This window comes from Lucilia cuprina, chromosome 5 (genome assembly GCF_022045245.1).
Source record: "Lucilia cuprina isolate Lc7/37 chromosome 5, ASM2204524v1, whole genome shotgun sequence".
Lineage (NCBI taxonomy): Eukaryota > Metazoa > Arthropoda > Insecta > Diptera > Calliphoridae > Lucilia > Lucilia cuprina.
The window spans coordinates 41,297,556-41,316,595 of record NC_060953.1 but is presented as its reverse complement, the minus strand read 5'-3'; the positions used below and the strand labels follow the sequence as shown (position 1 = coordinate 41,316,595).

At 32.6% G+C, this 19,040-nt stretch overlaps 2 protein-coding genes across 3 annotated transcripts in view; one reads left to right on the top strand and one right to left on the bottom strand.

The window, feature by feature from the left end:
* Nucleotides 1-263: 263 nt before the first annotated feature.
* LOC111676681 (bladder cancer-associated protein) lies at nt 264-1,150 on the top strand. The gene has a single exon (XM_046952992.1). It carries the CDS (start codon nt 758-760, stop codon nt 995-997), a length of 240 nt encoding a protein of 79 aa, XP_046808948.1. The 5' UTR covers nt 264-757; the 3' UTR covers nt 998-1,150.
* A 6,826-nt stretch (nt 1,151-7,976) lies between these two features.
* Nucleotides 7,977-19,040, bottom strand: part of LOC111676688 (bromodomain-containing protein DDB_G0280777) — a 37,528-nt gene continuing 26,464 nt past the window's right edge. For both annotated transcript variants that reach the window (XM_023437659.2, XM_023437660.2), the window contains 4 exons: nt 10,648-10,919; nt 9,868-10,582; nt 9,272-9,803; nt 7,977-8,320 (listed from right to left, as the gene is read on the bottom strand). In XM_023437659.2, the coding sequence (XP_023293427.2) occupies nt 8,298-8,320; nt 9,272-9,803; nt 9,868-10,582; nt 10,648-10,919 (1,542 nt within the window). In that variant the 3' untranslated portion in view covers nt 7,977-8,297. The remainder of the gene's footprint in view (nt 8,321-9,271; nt 9,804-9,867; nt 10,583-10,647; nt 10,920-19,040) is intronic.

The window sequence follows — 19,040 nt, the reverse complement described above, 5'->3', positions numbered from 1 at the left end:
ATAATTTTCGATAAATTTCGTAGAAATTTTACTCAAACTTTTTTTAGAGTCCCCAAATTTAAGGACTTACTGTTATATATGAATTCCTTGCTATTTTTATTATAAATTATCGAAATGTGTTTAAAATTAACGTAAAACTTTCTCAACAACTTCTTTGTCTATTGCACTACCATTAAATGCAACTCTGTTAACATTTAATACTAAAAACAACAACCGACCGCATTTTTTTCTAATGACAACCAAACAACTGTCAGAATATTTAATGAAAAAAGAAATATTCACCGAAAAAGAACGTCTTGTCCTTAAAAATCTAAAAATAATTTATTTAGGAAAGCATTAAAATTAAAAATAATATACAGTGTTTAATAAAATAAAAAAATGTTAAAGTATAATTAGTTAAAAACGGGATAAGGCAATAGATTTTGTCTTAACGGGGCTGGTGCAAACAAACGGAAAAAGTAGTGTACGAGGAGTTGGCAAAAAGAACCGCACGCGTGACTTTTTTAACCGATGATACAATTTACTTCTCCGACCTGTCAGCAAATAAAAATAATTGTATAAAAATTATAATTCATTAAGAAAAGAGCTAGTCTCTTTAAAATAAAACTATAAATGAGTGTGTCGAAGCCAAAAGAAGCGCTATTTTGAGAAAAATTAAATCACATCTACAACTAGAGCAACAACAAATAGGCGGCTTTTACTTTCTACCTGCTCTAAAGCCAAACAACTTTATTGCCCATATACACAAAGTGACGCTATGTATTGTTTACAATGTTTGCTGCCGGTGCTATTGTTGCCAAAGCCCACCAATCCTGCTCTTATGGAAACACATGTCATGTTTATTGTACTCTATTTGATTGGTTTCTTTCTGGAGCGCAAACCCTGCACCATTTGTAGTCTTGTCTTCTTAACAGCTGTTTTTCTCATCTGCTACAGTGGTGTCGGCAATTGCATCTTCTGGGGCAACTGTGAGGGTCATCAATGTGAAAATGGCTAAAGCGGCTAATGGAATAAATGTGATAATATGTTTTTCTTTAAGTGTATTTAAGTTCTTTAGATGTTATTGAAAATCCAGGCTGTAATCTCTAATGTTACACAATTACTTGTGTATGTGAAGGAGATGAAAGTAGAGATTCTATTTTAATTTAAGGTAAGTGATGAAATTTTTGTATTGTTTTTATTTGTTATCACCTAAAATCCTTTCATTTCATTTTACTTACCATAAACTATGATTTTGCTTTACATATTGCAAGTCGTAATATTATCAATGTTGTTGTAATATCAAAACATGAAAAATAATTCAGTCTTTTGGCTCAAGGTCTAGGTCCAAAATACCTATTTGTTTTTAAGTATTAACAATGTTGTACAGCAAAAATTAGAAAAAAAACTTTACTCTTTTGGCTCTACATCAAGGTCTAGACCTAAAATATTACTTTTTATGGAGCATTCATTTATAAATCCTTTGGACAAATACAATTTTTGTTGTTTGAATAGTTGAATATCATGGGATGGGTATCTGGGGTACATTGACATACGATAGGCATTTGTTGTGGATTCCATGGTCTATGTGGAACACTAGGTATGAGGCCTGTTGCTTCATCATGTTGTTAGTTGTGATAGAATTATCATAGATTTAATAGCAGGCTTTCTATAGTGCTTGAGAACCAAGTACAACATTTATGAGAACTCTATGTCCGAAATTCTATCCTCGTTTATACAAATGTGTTTTTTGGTATGTTTTGGAAAAGCATCCAATTGTGTTGTGTTAAAATTTCAAGTTTCACCTGTGCCGATCAATGTTTTTCGGGATAAAACTATCAGTTGCAGAGTAAGAATCGAATTGTTATTGAAAATAAAATAAATAAAATGTCCGAATATAAGAAGATGATCTAAAATTGTATAAGCTTCCTGTTGAACGAATTGAATGGGAATTTAGAAAACTAACATGCAGACTTCAAATTGACGACATCAGCTAGAAATGAAGGATATTTGGAATTGTCTATCGAATTGCGGGGATATTAAATGAATGTGCTAGATGGGAAAGATGAAGACTGTAATTTTAGGAAAACATTGAAAAAAGTGTCAGTAGACTATTTCACAGTGATTTAGAGCAACAATTTTTAAGAAAGGACCCAATTTCATGGAATTCGACGGATATGCAGACTTTCGATTGACGACATCAGTAAGAAATTAAGACATTTGGAACAACCTATGGAATTGCGGTCCTATTAAATTGATTAATCCATGGGAAAAGATGAAAATTATGAATGGTGTAAGAAGACAATTTCACAGTGATTTAGATCAATGAGTGGCACCAAAGGACCGAATTTCATGGGGATTTTAACGGATCACAATAGGGAAATTAAGAAGATATGGAACTGTGTATCAAAATTTCACTATAATTAGAAACAAAAGGGGTCCAAAATGGTTTCCTAATACCAGGAATATGTAAGGATGTTTGCTTGACATTATAAGATGACTTTCCATGATGATAATCTGACTGTTCTACAATCTCACAGGGAAATATTCAAGCTTATACTGAATTGTAAAAGCATTCTATTAAGGATTTCATTAAATAAAATTAAATGTTAATCAGTATGTATTGTTTAAGTAGAATATTGTACTATAATTAAGATCAAGAAGAAACGCCAAAAGGTTTCGTTTTACAAGAATTTTCACCAAAAGTTTTTCCCTGAAAACAAAACTGAAAACTGTTATTTCAGAAAATAATTTGATTTTACTACAAAATGTTCTTGTAACATTTCGAACATTTTGGACAATTGAATATGTGGTAGGTATCATGGGGACCCTGTCCACAAGCTGGGCATATATTGGGGACGGCACAGTCTATGCTATGTTGATCTTGTTTTCCGCGGCAGGTTCTTCTTTACTTCTGCTATGGACGACCTCCAAGAACGACATTCATGCGGTAACCTGAAACCGCGGTATTGATGGCGTCTCTATGAATGTCGTTCAAAGCTGCTGTATACGAAGTTCGATCTAAGGGATCCTGAACATAACTTCGTATGCTCTCTTCGTATACACGAAGGTCCTTCATGACATTCCTCGGGGGAGCATCCAACTGTGTGATGTTAAAGTTGGGATGACTCTACCGGTGACATACCAGGAGGAACTGTTCAGTCAGCATGACATTATGTTCCTTGATTGGGAGGACCTTCATTTCCTATTATAGATGGTGTTCTGAGGTTATTTGCATGCAGCCCGTTACAGTCCTTAGGGTGGCATTTTTGGCAACTTTGAATATTTCTCCACTGGGTATCACTCAGCGATGTAGACCACACTGGAGCAGTATAATTTCCCATTGACCGGCCAAATGTTTTATAGGTAGCCAACAGGGTTTCTTTGTCCGGCTAGCGCTTTGAGGACCTTGTTTCTACTTCGCAATTTGTGCGTTATAGTAAATATGTTTGTCGAAACCTCTGCTTTTTTTAATAAAAAGCTTCCTTTCAAAATTGCCTTCCATATATTTCTAATATAGAAATAACAATATATTGCGATATAAATGTAATTCCCTCATTCTTATCATTTCTTTAACATTATCATTTATTTATAATTTCTTTGCACTAACCACCTAACAAATATTCCTTTATTTACTCTTCATAAAACCACCAATCATAAATCAACAATTAACCAAATTAAAATTGGGTTTTCTTCAAACAATTTCTTTATCTATATTTTTTTCAGACAAAATAATGCAAAAAAAATCACGCCCCAAAACTGAAACGTAGTCTTCGTAGAAGTCAAAAAGTGCTGTTAAAATCTAAGAGGCATAAAACTATATTATAAAAAATACGCTTTTTACACCAATTCTAAAAAAGACACATTAAAAAAAAAACAAAACTTTTAAAAGCCTGGTAAACGAAATTTTTTAGTATAATTTATAAAAAAACAAAAACAAAAAATAATAATAGTAATATTTACAAATTAACAAAAGTGGTTGTTATTTTATGTAAACAAAAAAAAACAAAAACAAAATTATGTTTAAATCATTTTATAATTCATTACTTTAACAAAACAAGTCTTTACTTTTTTTTAAAGAATTTGTGTTGTCATTTTACATTTTATGTTTTATTATTTTTATTTCATTTTTTTAGTTTAAGTGAACGTCAAAATTTGAGATTTTGTAAATATGTATTACTAATTAATTAAATAAAACAACAAAAAAACAAACAAAATAAAATTGTTTTCGAACAATGTTTTCATATGAAATTTTTAGTATTTTTAAATAAAATCTATATAAATATTTAATTTGTATTACTGATATCAACGTAATAACTTTAGTCAAACAAATTAAAAAAGAAAAATAAATTTAAAATTACGATTAAAACAAGCAAAAGACTTTTTTTCTCTGGGAATCTAACAAAATGTCTTGAACCCATCTTTTAGGTTTAGGTTATGAAGGATCGTGCACCATTACATTACTCGTAAAGGATAAGCACCATTGTGATTCTTTAAATAACCTGGACGTTTAACCGAATTGATCACTAAAACGCTTAGTTTTAGGTTATGCACCATAAAAAGATATAACTTTACTCGAAAGCCCCATTGCGATTCTATTCGTAGAGTGTGAAAATCCAGAAGACATAGAAACAACAATAGATAGAACTTAAAGTAAGATTCGATCACCAACTTTTAGGTTAAGGTTTCTGAAGAGTTATGTACCATAAAGAGGTGCCATGTTGCTCGAAAATGTTAAGCACTATTGTGATTCTCTTTGTAGAGTGTGAAGTTCTAGAAGACAGAGAAACGAAACAATTGAAAGAACAGTCATTACTTATAGTAAGATAGTAAAGGCTGGTTGATTTCTAAGGAGGTTTGAATCTGAAAGTTTTATCGAATCAATCACCAACGCATAGTTTTCTGAAGAGTTATGCACCATAAAGAGGTGCCACGTTACTCGAAATGTTAATCACTATTGTGATTCTCTTTGTAGAGTATCAAGATCTAGAAGACAGAGCAACAAAACAATAGAAAGGACTATAATTACTTATACTAAGATAGTAATGACTGGTCGATTCTTATGTTGGTTTTAATCTAAAAGTTCTACCGAATCGATTATTAACTTTTAGGTTTCTGAAGGGTTATTTACCGTAAACACATTAAGCCACATTACTCCAAAATGATAAGAACTATTGTGATTCTCTTCGTACAGTGTAAAGATCTAGAAGACAGAGAAACAGAACAATAGAAAGAACTATAATTACTTAAAGTATGAAAGTAAAATTAGGTCGATTCTTAAGGAGGTTTCAATCTAAAAGTTTTATCGAATCGATCGCCAAAGAAATAGATGGAAGAAAATCTAAATCTTCCTATAAACTCCAGTTAAATAAATGGTTAATTCTGCTGATAAACGTATTAGAAGGTGAGCGTTTGAGTCGCGCAATTTTCGTTATGAAAACTATTTCTTATTTCCATTTCGATTGAGATTCTGTTGTGGTTTTAACAACATTTGAATTTCGGGTTTTCTGTATTTAGGTGCAAACAAAGAAATTGGGCTATTTTAGTAGGGTTAGTCCATAAATCTATTGGGCTAAGTGAAGTAGGGTGGGCTCAACAGTTGAACTTCACGGTCTATGCGGGAAAAGTAGGTGTTGAGCCTGTTGCTCCATCCCGATCTCACTTGTGCCAGAGCAACTTTTGTTTATCGCGACAGGTTGGGATGAAAATCTGGTGACATCCCAGCAGCATATTCAGTATGACATTATTTTTCTTGGCTGGGAGGACCTTTGATTCCTCGTATAGGTGGTTCTCGGACTGTAACGGCATGCAGACATGCAGGTTTCTTTGTCTATTTCCCTGCTGCTGCTGGCTAGCGCTTTGAAGAACTTGTTTCTACTTTCACGGTCGGAAATGCAAACTTTATCATAGGGTTGGAGAGTGCAAACTAAGTGCTAAATGGTCTAGTTTCTCTGCATGTTCAGATGTCGTGCTATAATCCCAATGACTTTAATCCCAATGGCTTTATTCATCTGGAATTGTTGCACGTCCATCAAAGAGTCTATCAGATGCTAGCCCATCGTCACTAAATGGATACTACGTTTGAGGTACTTCCCCGAAGTCTAATACCATAAGGAGAGTGTGATTCCCGCTTGAAGGTTTACCTAACAATTTATGTCCTGAACCCCCAGATCTACAAGCGAATCTTTAATCGCCACAATATTTTTATTATTGAAAGCATCAAGTCCAGCATAATGCAACATACCACCTTATGTATGGCACTATCAACAGATTTATCTTAAAGGTGGCCTTGTTTTCCTAAGATGTAGATCTTTTAGTCTCCCAACTATCTTGAAAAGAAAAAAGATGGGTTGATAGGTCTAAAATTTGTATTTAACCTATGCGTCTATGGATAGTATCCGTCGGAATCTGAATAAATTGTTGACATAGGATTCACAGTACACGAACCAATGATTATCATAAAACGGTGGCCGAATTCTCGTGAAAACCTGTTTGAAAGGGTCGAATGAATTGATTGACCAAACTTTACATGTCAGTAGTAATTATCTCTTCTTTATAAATGGAGGCATGACTTGGCGCCATAGGCTTTGAGCCCGTTGGCCATCAACCACTTCTTCAATTGCCAGACATCATGGAAAACGTGATACCCTTTGGATTTTACCTAAGGGTCTATGGATAGTATATGCAAAAATCTAAATAACTTGTTGACATAGAAGTCACACTACAGAAACCAATGAATATCACAGGATCTATGAAACCCTTATTGCTCCTTTGAGTTAATTGAAAGGGTTTTTGCTCTGGGTTGATGCAGCTATTGCTGAGTTAATAATCTTTGGCCGATTGAGAATCGCGTCGTTCCGAAGCGGAGATCGAATTGTCGTGGTAACGCTTTTGAAAGGGTCGAATGAATTGATTGTCCATATTAACATTTCCCTAGTAATTATATTTTTTATATAAATGGAGGCGTGACTTTAGACTTTAAACTTGTTGGGCGTTAACCATTTCTTCAGTTGCCAGATAACGCTGTAAACGTGCTACTCTTTGGATTTAACCTATGACCTGTTCTTCTATGGATAGTATCCGTCAGAATCTGAATAACTTGTTGATATTAAATTCACAGTACGGGAACCAATGAAACCCTCATTGCTCTTTTGAGTCAATTGAAAGTGTTTTTGTTGTAACAGGTTACCTGTGACAGAATGTTCTTCTCTGGAAAAAAACTTCCGGTTAATACAGTTGAGTTGACAATCTTTGGCCGATTCTGAATCGGGCCGTGTCGGAGTGGAGGCACAATTGTCGTGGAAACCCTTTTTGAAAGGTTTGATCCTATCTATCCTATATATATAACTGGAGGCGTGACTTGCAGCCACAGACTTTGAGCCCGTTGGACGTCAATCACTTCTTCAGTTGCCAGACAACTCGGATTTAACCTATAACCTATGGGTTTAACATATGACCTATGTGTCATAGGTCGGAATCTGAATGCATGTTGACATTGGATACACAGTACAGTAACCAATGAATATCACAGGATCCAAGAAACACTAATTGCTCTTTGCTTGATCTGTAAGTTTAGCCCTTTTTAAAGAATTTCCTAACGATCGATCTTTTAAAATAAAATCATTTTATTCTTTTCTTTTTTTGTTTTCTTATTTACAAATATTTTTTATTATTTTTTTATTGGGTTTTTCTGATTTTTCTTACAAAACAAATTTATTTTAATTAAATTCCTTTTACAAAAAAATTTCTAAAGTTTAACAACAATTATTTATAACTTTAATAAAAGATTCACAAAAAAAAAAAACTACAAGTAGTATATTTTTATATATAAAGTAGTAATACAATAATAAATTTTATACATTATAAAGAATGATTGATTGATTGGTTGATTGATCGAACGAAAAGTTTACATACAAACATACATTATTGTAGCAAGTGTAGTGTAGAAGAGAGGGGATAAAATTATAAACAAGAAAAAAGAAAACATTAAAAAAAAATTATAAATTAAAAATTTTCACTTTATTGGAATAATATCTTCTATATATAATGTATATTATACACCAATTAGCTGCATATATATATATATATTTCTTTTTTACAAATAACCAAACAAATATTTAGGGGGTAAAAAATTTTTTATACATTTTGTTCAAAAAAACATTAAGCTGCCTTTGTTACAAGAATGTTTTTTATACTATTTTTAGAAAAATAATATTTTTCAAATTTAAATTTTGTGATCTTCCTTATAGTTTAAAAAAAGTAGATGGATACAAAAAGACAGCAGCAAACATCACAGATGATTTATTACAATCAAACGATTAGACGGAACGGGGCTGGACAACTGCTTAAAAAAAAACAAGTAAAATGAAATAAAAAGAAAAAATATGTTGGAATTAAAACTTTTGAAAAATTAAAAAAGAAATATAAAGAAAAAAATATAAACTATTTATGGTTAAAGTTAATTAACCGTCCGTATAAAATAAAAACGTTGAGACTGCCGGGCGTCACTCTGTAACTGCGTTCGAAAAGAAAAAGTTTCGACAGTCATAACAGAGATATTTAGTTGAGGAAACTACTCTCCTCTAGAGATTTCTCTTAAATGGTAGATATGCTAATATTATACTATAAAAAGTCAAGAAATTTTGAACATAGACATGTCCATTTTATTGCTATTGGCTGTAACCACTTCGAAAATCTTTTAAGTATACATTAAATTAATTAAAACTATTATTATTTCCTCACGTAAATCTCACTTTAACTTCTCTCAAAAAATTAGAAAATTTCCTTTAAATCTTCATTAATTCCGTTAACGATGTTCTCCCCACAAAAGTATTTCTCTTTGAATGCTCTGGAAGAAATCAATTAATCGCTTACAAAAGTTTCTCTCTCCTTATACTACACAAACACTCAAAACCACTACTCCTAACCACTCTAAACACAAATTTGTATTAAAAATGCTGGATTTTGGACTCGGAAATGTCTTCTTTTAAACGAATTTCGCAAAAGAGTTTTTCCACTTCAAAAATCTTTTAAGTTTTCAATAATTCTATAGGAAATATTCTTCTATTCTAAAGCTCAACAAAACTCAAAAACACCCCGCCCCCACTTCTTTCTCTCAAAAAATCTTGCAGTGTAGTCTCTCAGAGTCTTCAGCTCTTTGAGCTGACGTTGGAACATCCTGAGCTGACATATCGTTTTGTGACTTTATAAAAATTATTCTCCTATCCTAACACGTAACAAAAAACTCAAAAACCCTCCCGCCCCACCTCTTCCTATCATAAACAAAACTTACAGTGTGGTCTTTCAGACTCTTCAGCTGTTTGAGCTGACGATTGATCATCCTGAGCTGACATATCGTTTTGTGCCTCCATCATGGGAACGGGAATACTGACGGGTTGAGCTAAACTACGACCCCAACCGGGATGACCCATGGGTAAACGTTGCATGGGTTGATCGGGCATTGGTGGTGTCATGGTATCACGGGGTTGTTCAGGCAATGGTTGAAGAATCAATCGTTGGATGGGCATGGGTAACTCCTGCATACGAGCTTGACGTTCAGCCTGTTGTTGTTGCTGTTGTTGTTCGGATGATTGTTGATCTTGAGCTTTGTTCTGTTGTTGAGATTGTGGGGCAACATGGCTTTCGTTGTCTTCGTTATCATCATCATCTTCGGAACTGTTGCTGGTTTCATCTTCATCAGATTCATTAGCCAAAAGACGGAATTCTTCGTTGATACGATTTTCGGTGAGACGTTGAATATTGTTCAAGTCCTCAGCAGTGATACCGGCACGTTCCAAAGCCAAACCCAAGGGCATGCGTTGAATCTGTAGGTAAAAGTAAAGATATAAATCATTTTGTTTCCAATAATATAAATAAATGGTTAATTACTTGGAAGAAGGGGAATTCTTGACGTTGTTGAGGAACTTGTTGTTGTTGCTGTTGAGCCTGTTGTTGAATTTGCACCTGTGGTGGTTGGGGTTGTTGTGGCTGTTGAGGTTGTTGTTGTTGCTGAACTACAGAAGGCTGTTGATGTTGTTGCACCGAAATCTGTTGGGGCACATCGTTGGCAACATGAATCATTTCTCTAATGGGAATCTGATGGAATTGAATGCGTACAATACGTTGAGGTTCTGGATGAGGAGCTTGCATCTCTTGTGGTGGCATAGGGGGACGCATAGGCAATTGTTGTTGGAATGGTGGTGGTGGAGGAGGCAATTGACGCAAGAAAGCATGTTGTTGTTCCTGTTGGCGTGGTGGCATCATAGGTTCCATACGTTGAGGCATATGAGTCAAGGGGAAACGATTAGGAATGGCTCCGAAAGGAATGGGTACACGTTGGAAGGGAATGAACATGGGGCGAATAGCTTCAACATCTTCGATGTCATCATCATCCTCCTCGCGATTGTTATTGTGACGGCCAGATTGTTCTTGGTCCTTGTTTTCATTGCCACCCTCGCAGAAGATCGAAATACGTTCACCGGTAATGCGAGCCTTTTTAGGATCGGTGGTCAAGTTCATGCCGAAGGGCAGAGCAACGGTTTTCGAGGGCGAGTCAACAATTTCTTCGGCATGTTTACGTTCTACAACACAATTCATGCGAGATCTGTTAAAAAGGGATTAAAGTTAAAAAAAAATTCACGTATATTTTTTATAAATAGGAATAATTACTTTTTGTTATTTTGCAATAAGGCAGCAGCCAAATCACTTAAGTCCAATTCCAAAGGAATTTTACCAGGATACTTTTGCATTTCATCAACCTCTTCGCTGTTCTCGCTATCGTTAACCTCATTCATATTGCTTTCTTCTTCGGCGGGTTTATGGTGTTCGGCTTTAACCATTTTATGTTCCACCTTTTTCATTGGTTCCTCTTTGTCGAGACTTTGCAAATCATCATCATTGACATTTTCACGACCCAATAAAGCTTCAGCACGTGGAAGTTCCTAAAAATTCAAAAGAATTTAAAGAAAATATAATTAGTAAGAAATTTTAATGAATTTTAAGAAAGTTAAAATCTCAAGGTCTTAAATCATTATAATTTTAAAAGGTCAACAACTTTAGGCTGCCATAGTTAGAGGGACTTTCATTGATAGCGAGCTTTTATGGAAAGAAAATACTTAGGAAATAATGAAAAAGAGGTCTGATATGGTAAATTGGATTAACAAAGCGGTTTTAGACCTAAACTTATGGTTGCATAGTCTTACGGGACGCTTATTGGAAGATGCTCAAATCTATGTCTCTCTTGACATTATTGCTGCCATTAGCGGTTAGGGACATCAATATGTAACTCTCACCTATAGAACATTCTCTTAGTGGATCTGTATTGGATGCCGAGCCAATCTGTCACAATTATTGGTTGAAGTTAGAGAGAATCCGGAATAGTGGAAAGGTTTGTAAAATATCAAAACCCTTATGGCCAACACTTGATATCAGGGCTACTAAGTCTAAGGATGCTGATAAGGATGTTTACAGGGCATTTGTCAATATGTGGAACAGTAACTTTCCGCACTATAGCAGGTTATATCAAGATGCAGAGTAACAAGATTTGATCGAGTAGAATGCAGATATAGAATACAGATTGAAATGGCTGGGAAATAAGTTCAATGAAGGGAAATTAGATATTTCTTTGACTGGGTTTTATAGAGAGAATCGGATTCTCTTACATTTCTTCATTTAGAGAATCTATTCGGTAAATTTTTTGGTCTAAAATCCCTTGGAAATCGCAAAACTATGCTTTTTTGTTTTCCCAGCGTTTTGTTTCTCTATCTTTGGATTTTGATGTTCTCTGAATCACAGTAGACCTTATGGTCTCCCAGAGGACCAATTAAAGGTGCATAACTCTTAACAGGCACTATCCGGTCTACACCGAGAAACTATTGATTTTGCGTGATAGAGAAAGAAATATTAATATATCTCGCGTACCCGAAACTTGTTATACCCTACACCACTTTATTTAGGAGGGTATATTGAGTTTGTGCTGATATTTGTAACGCACAATAGTGGTCATATACCAACCTTAAAGTATACCAGTCGGCTTAGAATCATTTTCAGAGGCTATGTCCGTTCGTCTGTTCATGTAAACCTTGTAATCAAACTACAGGTCGCAATTATTGAGACAATTCAATGGAATTTGGCACTTGATGTTCTATGTTACCGAAGACGAAACCTATTGAAAATGCTTAACAACGATCCATAATTTCACCTAGTCCCCATACAAGTTAAACCGCGGAATAGGGCTTTTAAGTTTATAATTATGATAAATATACTCGTATCTCGACAAAATGCTATAAAACTAAGACTTGATGACCCTCATGAATTTTATAATTATAGGGCCTAATTTAACCCGCCCCTATAAAATGCCTCTTCAAGTTTACAGTGTGTACCAGATTCTAGTTTAAAGCACACATGTTGATCACAAAAACTTTAGCAACATGTTGCAGACATTATTATTATCTCAACAATTGTATTACAAACACAATAATTGTAAATTATAATTTGTAACGGATGTATTTTAGACATCATCAAAAACAAAAACAAAAAAAAAACCTAAATAAATGTTAAACTAAATTTAGGTTAATAACATTACAAAATTTTGTGTACCAGTTCATATGGTATAAGTTTTTACTCTTTTGCTTTTAGAACATGGAAAAACTATAGCAAAATTAATTTTATCTAAAATTCATAACTAGAGTTTTGTTTTTTTTTTTTGTTATAAAAAATTAAAATTTCACAGTTCACGCTCTGCTGTGTTGATAATTTTTAACTATACTTAGTTGAATATTTTATTTAGTTTGTAATAACCAGCAAATGAATTATTGTTTAACAAACATAAATAATAAAAAAATATAAATCATATTAAATCTATGGCTATTTATAAAAGAAAAAAATAATAAAATCCGAAACACGATTTATTTTATTAAAAAAAACTTAATGGTTATGCGCATTAATTTATAAAATAAAATTTGTAAAAAAAATTGTAAAAATGTTGCAAAGCATGATAAATTAATTTAAATAATTTACAATGGTTGTTTTGATTTCTAACTGAAAACATTAAAAGTTAATATAGAAAAAAATAAAAAAAAAACAAAATTAATAATAAAATGTGGGTTATGGCCAGTTTAAAAAGAAAATCTAGAAAAAATGAAACTTTTTATATAAATTTATATTTGAAACACTTATATACTAGAAAAGTTTTATACTAAATGAAAGTGTAGTATTTATGGAAAATGTATACAAAAAAATCCAACTATTAAAAGAGCTGTAAAGCATATATCTCTAACTCTTTCAGATCTGACACTTGATCTTCCTTAACTGATACAACGTTTTACAAACGCGTTCAGCTAAACTACGAACATAATTAGGATGGGTAAACTTTGAAGGGTTTATTAGGGCATTGGTAATTTTATGCTATCTACGAAATGCTGTGGCAAAAGTTAAGAAATAGATCTTTATATAGTCATCAAGAAGTCTTGGAAACCTCACTAAACTTTCGAAAAAGGTCAAGTTTATATAAATTGGAATAGTAAGGGATTTAACGAGTCCAATCTCGTGTTCTCTAACACGTAGATGTTTCTAATTGATCATCCTAAATTTGTATAATGTTTTGTGCTTCTAAACGATGAAAATACAGATGAGTACAGGTTAACTAGATCTTCAACGGATCAGCTCCATGGTTAATCTTTAAATGTTTTGATTGGTCATTAGTGGTGTTATAATATCACAGAGTTGTTCTTGCATATATATATAAGAATAGGTCCCTGAAGTTTTACTTAGAGATCTCTTAAGTTCATTCATAGATCTTAATAAGATCAGTCGATCAAGTATAGTGGCAACTATGGGGCCATAAAGTAGCTCTAAAATTGTACATAAATCTTAGCCCGATCAGTTGATCTAGAACAACAGTAAGTGTAGGAATCTAAAGTAGCTCTTAGTATGGCGAGATCAGTCGAACATGCAGGACGGCAATTGTAAGGCATATACTTTGTTATTAAGTGACTAGCTACGAAATCGAGAGAAAAACCTTAGACTAGAGCTCTAAAGTAGATCTAGAGTTGTACATAAATCTGGATCAGTTGATCTAGAACAACGGCAAGTGTAAGAATCTAAATAAGCTATCTTAGTATAGCGAGATCAGTCGATCATGCAGGACGGCAATTGTAAAGCATATACTTTGTTAATAAGTGATTAGCTATTTAATCAAGAGAAAAGCCTTAGGCCAGGGCTCTAAAGTAGATCTAGAGCAAGTGTAGGTATCTAAAGTAGCTCTTAGTATGGCGAGATCAGTCGCCATAAACCTTACATCCGGACGAAACGTTCGGGATTAATTATGAGCACATTTGTTTGATCATTTCTGATTATTAAATCTATAATATCATGGTGTTGCCAATATCTAGAGATTTGGGATACTGGAGTCGATCATGTATATCCTACAAATATATGTCGAATTCGGTCCAATATATACATATATGCAATACTGTTATCAGGAACTCAGCTATATACAGCATCATTTCATTAATGTCTACTCATTCAGCTTAACAATCCTCCTTAAAACAATAATAATAAAATGGTTCCAAACATCAAGAGAAAGTATTGGCAATATCTAGAGTTTTGAGAGTCTGTAGCGTTATTTATTTAGAATGGACAATCGTTGATGTTATATCGAGAAAAAGAAAGCAGTGGAGCAAAAGACTTCATTATGAAGTTAAGGATTCTCCTAATTTATTGAAAGGCAATGGCATTAACTGGAATTCTTCGATTATCATGTTACACACCCCTCGAGGCATGCTTCCCGGGGTAAAGAATTGCTACCACAATTCGCAGGAAGAGTGAGTTGCGATTAAAAAAGTGATGCATGAAAAAGTCTATATTTCAGGAAAAGTTCGGTGCTGTTGCCGATAACAACACATAACCTACAGAGGAGGGGCTATGGGACTAAACGTTGGAAATAAGTTGGTGGTAATTGTATATGATATAGAATGAATGTAGTAGCATACGGGTCTTGTAAACCGGTTTACTTAGAATAAGTATGTTTTCCTGTTAACAATGTGTCAGATAAATGAGAAGTGTGCTGGATTGAATGAGGTGCTACTAAGTCTATAGATGCTGTTGCCGACTCAATAGTGGCCATCCCATCTGCTCGGTTGTAAACGGAAGTTCAGCAACGGTGCAGCAATGTTTAGAGATATCTCAAGCAAAGTGTAAGCGTACAGGACCAACAATTCCATACGTAAGTTGCCATACACAATGGAGCAGTAGTGGTGAGTCGTTGCAAAGACCACTGTGAAATAAGGCCGTCATGGCAGGTGTTCACCTAAAGCACTTTTTTACAAAAATATTTGAAAAGTTTTAGAAGTTTTAATTTAGTGTTGAGTTACTTTCGTAAGATTGATAGACATCCGAATCATTTAAAAGTAAGACATAGGAACATGTTGCATAGGAACATGCTGCATAGGAACATGTTGCATAGGAACATATATTGTATAAACATGTTGCAGCAAATAATAATGCCTTTAAAAATTAAAATTTTCACAAGTTTCACAACTATTCACTTTTAGACATTTTTTAAATAAAAGTTAGTTTCCATTTTATATCATAGTTGTTTTTTTTTATTCATTTAAACTCCCACTAACTTTGTGGCTTGAAATTTATTGTTTAACTTAAAAAGGCGGAAATATTTCTCGTTTGTTATTTTTGCCAACAAATTTCTACTCAATTTAAGTTTTATGCTTAAATGATTTCTTTTTAAAATAACTACTTTATTTAAAAGGAAAAACATTTGTTAAATGCAACAAGGTATTATTATGTAAGTTTGAAAAAAACAAAAGTACCAAAAACAACTAAATAATATAGTAAAAAAAATCTAGTTAAAGGGTCATTTCCTTTTGTATATATTTTGTTAACAAAACAGCTTCTTCTTTGCCATGTTAATAAAATCGTGGTTATAATTCATCTTCTCATCATTAGCGTTTGTTTTTCTTGGATGGATTTTAACCGTTAAAGGAAAAACAAGTTTTTCTTTTATGGTTAAAACATTTTAAAGTTGAGTTTTTTTCTTTTCAGCATTACATTTTGTTGTCTTTAAGCTGTTGTTAACAATTTTGGTATATTGTTTATGCCAAAAAAACACACACACACAAAATTTTGTTATAAAAGGTTGTTGTTTTGATTTTTGTGGTAACTGCTACTGCTGTTGCTGCCGCTCTATTAGCTGGTTACTTAAAGTTTATTGACTTTTTGTTAAAAGCTTGATTTGTTAACCTAAAATTGTGGAAAAAAATATTGGCTTGCAGAAAACCAAATACTTTTGGTTGTGCAACAATAAATTTGAAAAGATGATGTACGTTATTTACATAAAATAGCAACAAAACGCAGTTACATAAAATTTTTAATAATTTTGTTGTGTTTTTTTGTTCAACTATTGTGGTCATATGAGAAAGGCAATGTTTACTTTGAATAAAAACAACATATCTTTGCTAAATGAACGTTATGCCTAAATGGGTTAGTTAGAAATTTTTTTTTAAATTGAAGATAGTGAATGCAAATTTTTCGAAATTAGTTTGTTGCCGTTGAAGATCTTTCATATGATCAATTAAAAATGTTTTCAAGTCTTGCAATAGCGAACTTTTTTCTTTACTGGAAAGTTTAGGGGAACTTTGAATAGTTTAACTTTAAACCAGAAAAAGAACACTATTTAGAAGAGTTAGCATCAGACAAAAATTTAGATTTCTTTACAATAACAACATGTTCCTATGCAACATTCGGATATCTATTGATCTTACGAAAGTAACTTAACACTAAATTAAAACAGTCTATAGTCTAGCCTATAGTCTAGTCTACAGTCTAGTCCATAGTCTAGTCTATAGTCTAGTCTATAGTTAAGTCTATAGTCAAGTCTATAGTCTAGTCTATAGTCTAGTATATAGTCTAGTATATAGTCTAGTATATAGTATAGTCTATAGTCTAGTCTATAGTCTAGTCTATAGTTTAGTCTAAAGTCTAGTCTATAGTCTAGTCTATAGTCTAGTCTATAGTCTAGTCTATAGTCTAGTCTATAGTCTAGTCTATAGTCTAGTCTATAGTCTAGTCTATAGTCTAGTCTATAGTCTAGTCTATAGTCTAGTCTATAGTCTAGTCTATAGTCTAGTCTATAGTCTAGTCTACAGTCTAGTCTACAGTCTAGTCTATAGTCTAGTCTATAGTCTATTCTATAGTCTAGTCTATAGTCTGACTATAGTCTAGTCTATAGTATAATCTAAGGTCTAGTCTATAGTCTGAAGTCTAGGTTTTAGTGTAGTATGTAGTCTAGTACAGGATATAGCATAGTTTTAAGTTTATTCTTTAGTCTGGTCTATAATGTAGTCTATATTCTTGTCTATAGTCTAGTCTAATCAAATCTATAGTCTAGTCTATAATATAATTGATAGTCTAATATAAAGTCTACTCTAGTCTACAGTCTAGTGTATAGTCTAGTCTGTAGTCTAGATTATGATCAAGTATATAGTTTATCTTGTATTTACTCCATATTCGAATCTATACTATATTCTTTAGTCTAGTATGTAGTCAGTCTAGTCTACAGTCTAGTCTGCAGTCTAGCTTTGTCAATATACTAGTCTTAATCCTAATATATTGTCTGGTCTATATTCTAATCTATAGTCTAGTATACAATCTTCTCCAAATCCTGCCTATTGCATATTCTAGTCTACATTAGGAACTTATTGCTGAAACAAATCAATATTGTTTTTACAAACAAAATGTTATTAAGATGTTTGTTCAGTGTTTTCATATATATATTCTGTAAAACTTGGCAAAATATTGCTGCATCAAAATATATTCATATTTTCAAGATTTTTTCGCTTTTTAATTTTTAAAAATTTAATATTATATTAAAATACCAATATCATTTATCAAGCATCCGTTTTAGCATCTATGTATTTATATGTTAATTTTATCTAAAACTTTCATTTCCCTGAATCATCTTCAGGTTAGTTTATTTGTTTTCAATAAGAAATACTTAAACTGAAAACCATGAATCACTTTATTTTGATAAAAATTTCCAAAAAAAAAATAATGGCTTCAATATAAAACTAGTCTTTTAAGACTGGTCTTGGGTGTTTAAGAAATACATATAAATATATAGAGCACAAAGATAAAAGAAGTTTAAGTACGAAAAATAAGAAGGGAAAAATTTTAATGGGTCAAATATGTACTTAAACACCTATAAATGTTAATACATAAGTAATTTTAACTTACATATGTATTTGGTACTTATGTATGTATGTCTAGAACATGGAAAGCCATATGTAAACATGACCCAAGTAATTACAACCAAAAATTAGAACTTAAGTGTTAATGAAAAGCGAAAATATTTACTACGTAGTCGATTTAAGAGCATAAAGAACAAATTTTTAGGCAAAAGAAGAAAGCTAGAAACTAGAGTAATTTAGAAATCATTTAGCACTAAAATTTTAGTGTTAAAAAATCTAACATGAAAATTAGTAAATAATTTATTATACAACTAAGTTCTTATATAGTTGAACAAATAGAAAAAGGTTAAATATAAAATTTGGAAAATATAGGAAAGCCTAAATCATAATTTAAACTGCTACGGACTGCTGGACGAACTAGACTAAAGACCAGACTATAGACTAGACTATAGACTAGACTATGGACAAGAGTTTAGACTAGACTATGGACTAGACTATATACTAGACTGTAGACTATATACTAGACTGTAGACTATAGCCTAGACTATAGACTAGACTATAGACTAGACTATAGACTAGAATATAGACTAGAATATAGACTAGACTATAGACTAAACTATAGACTAGACTATAGACTACACTATAGACGAGACTATAGACTAGACTATAGACTAGACTATAGACTAGACTATAGACTAGACTATAAACTAGACTATAGACTAGACTATAGACTGGACTATAGACTAGACTATCGACTAGACTATAGACTAGACTATAGACAAGACTATAGACCAGACTATAGACTAGACTATAGACTAGACTATAGACTAGACTATAGACTAGACTATAGACTAGACTATA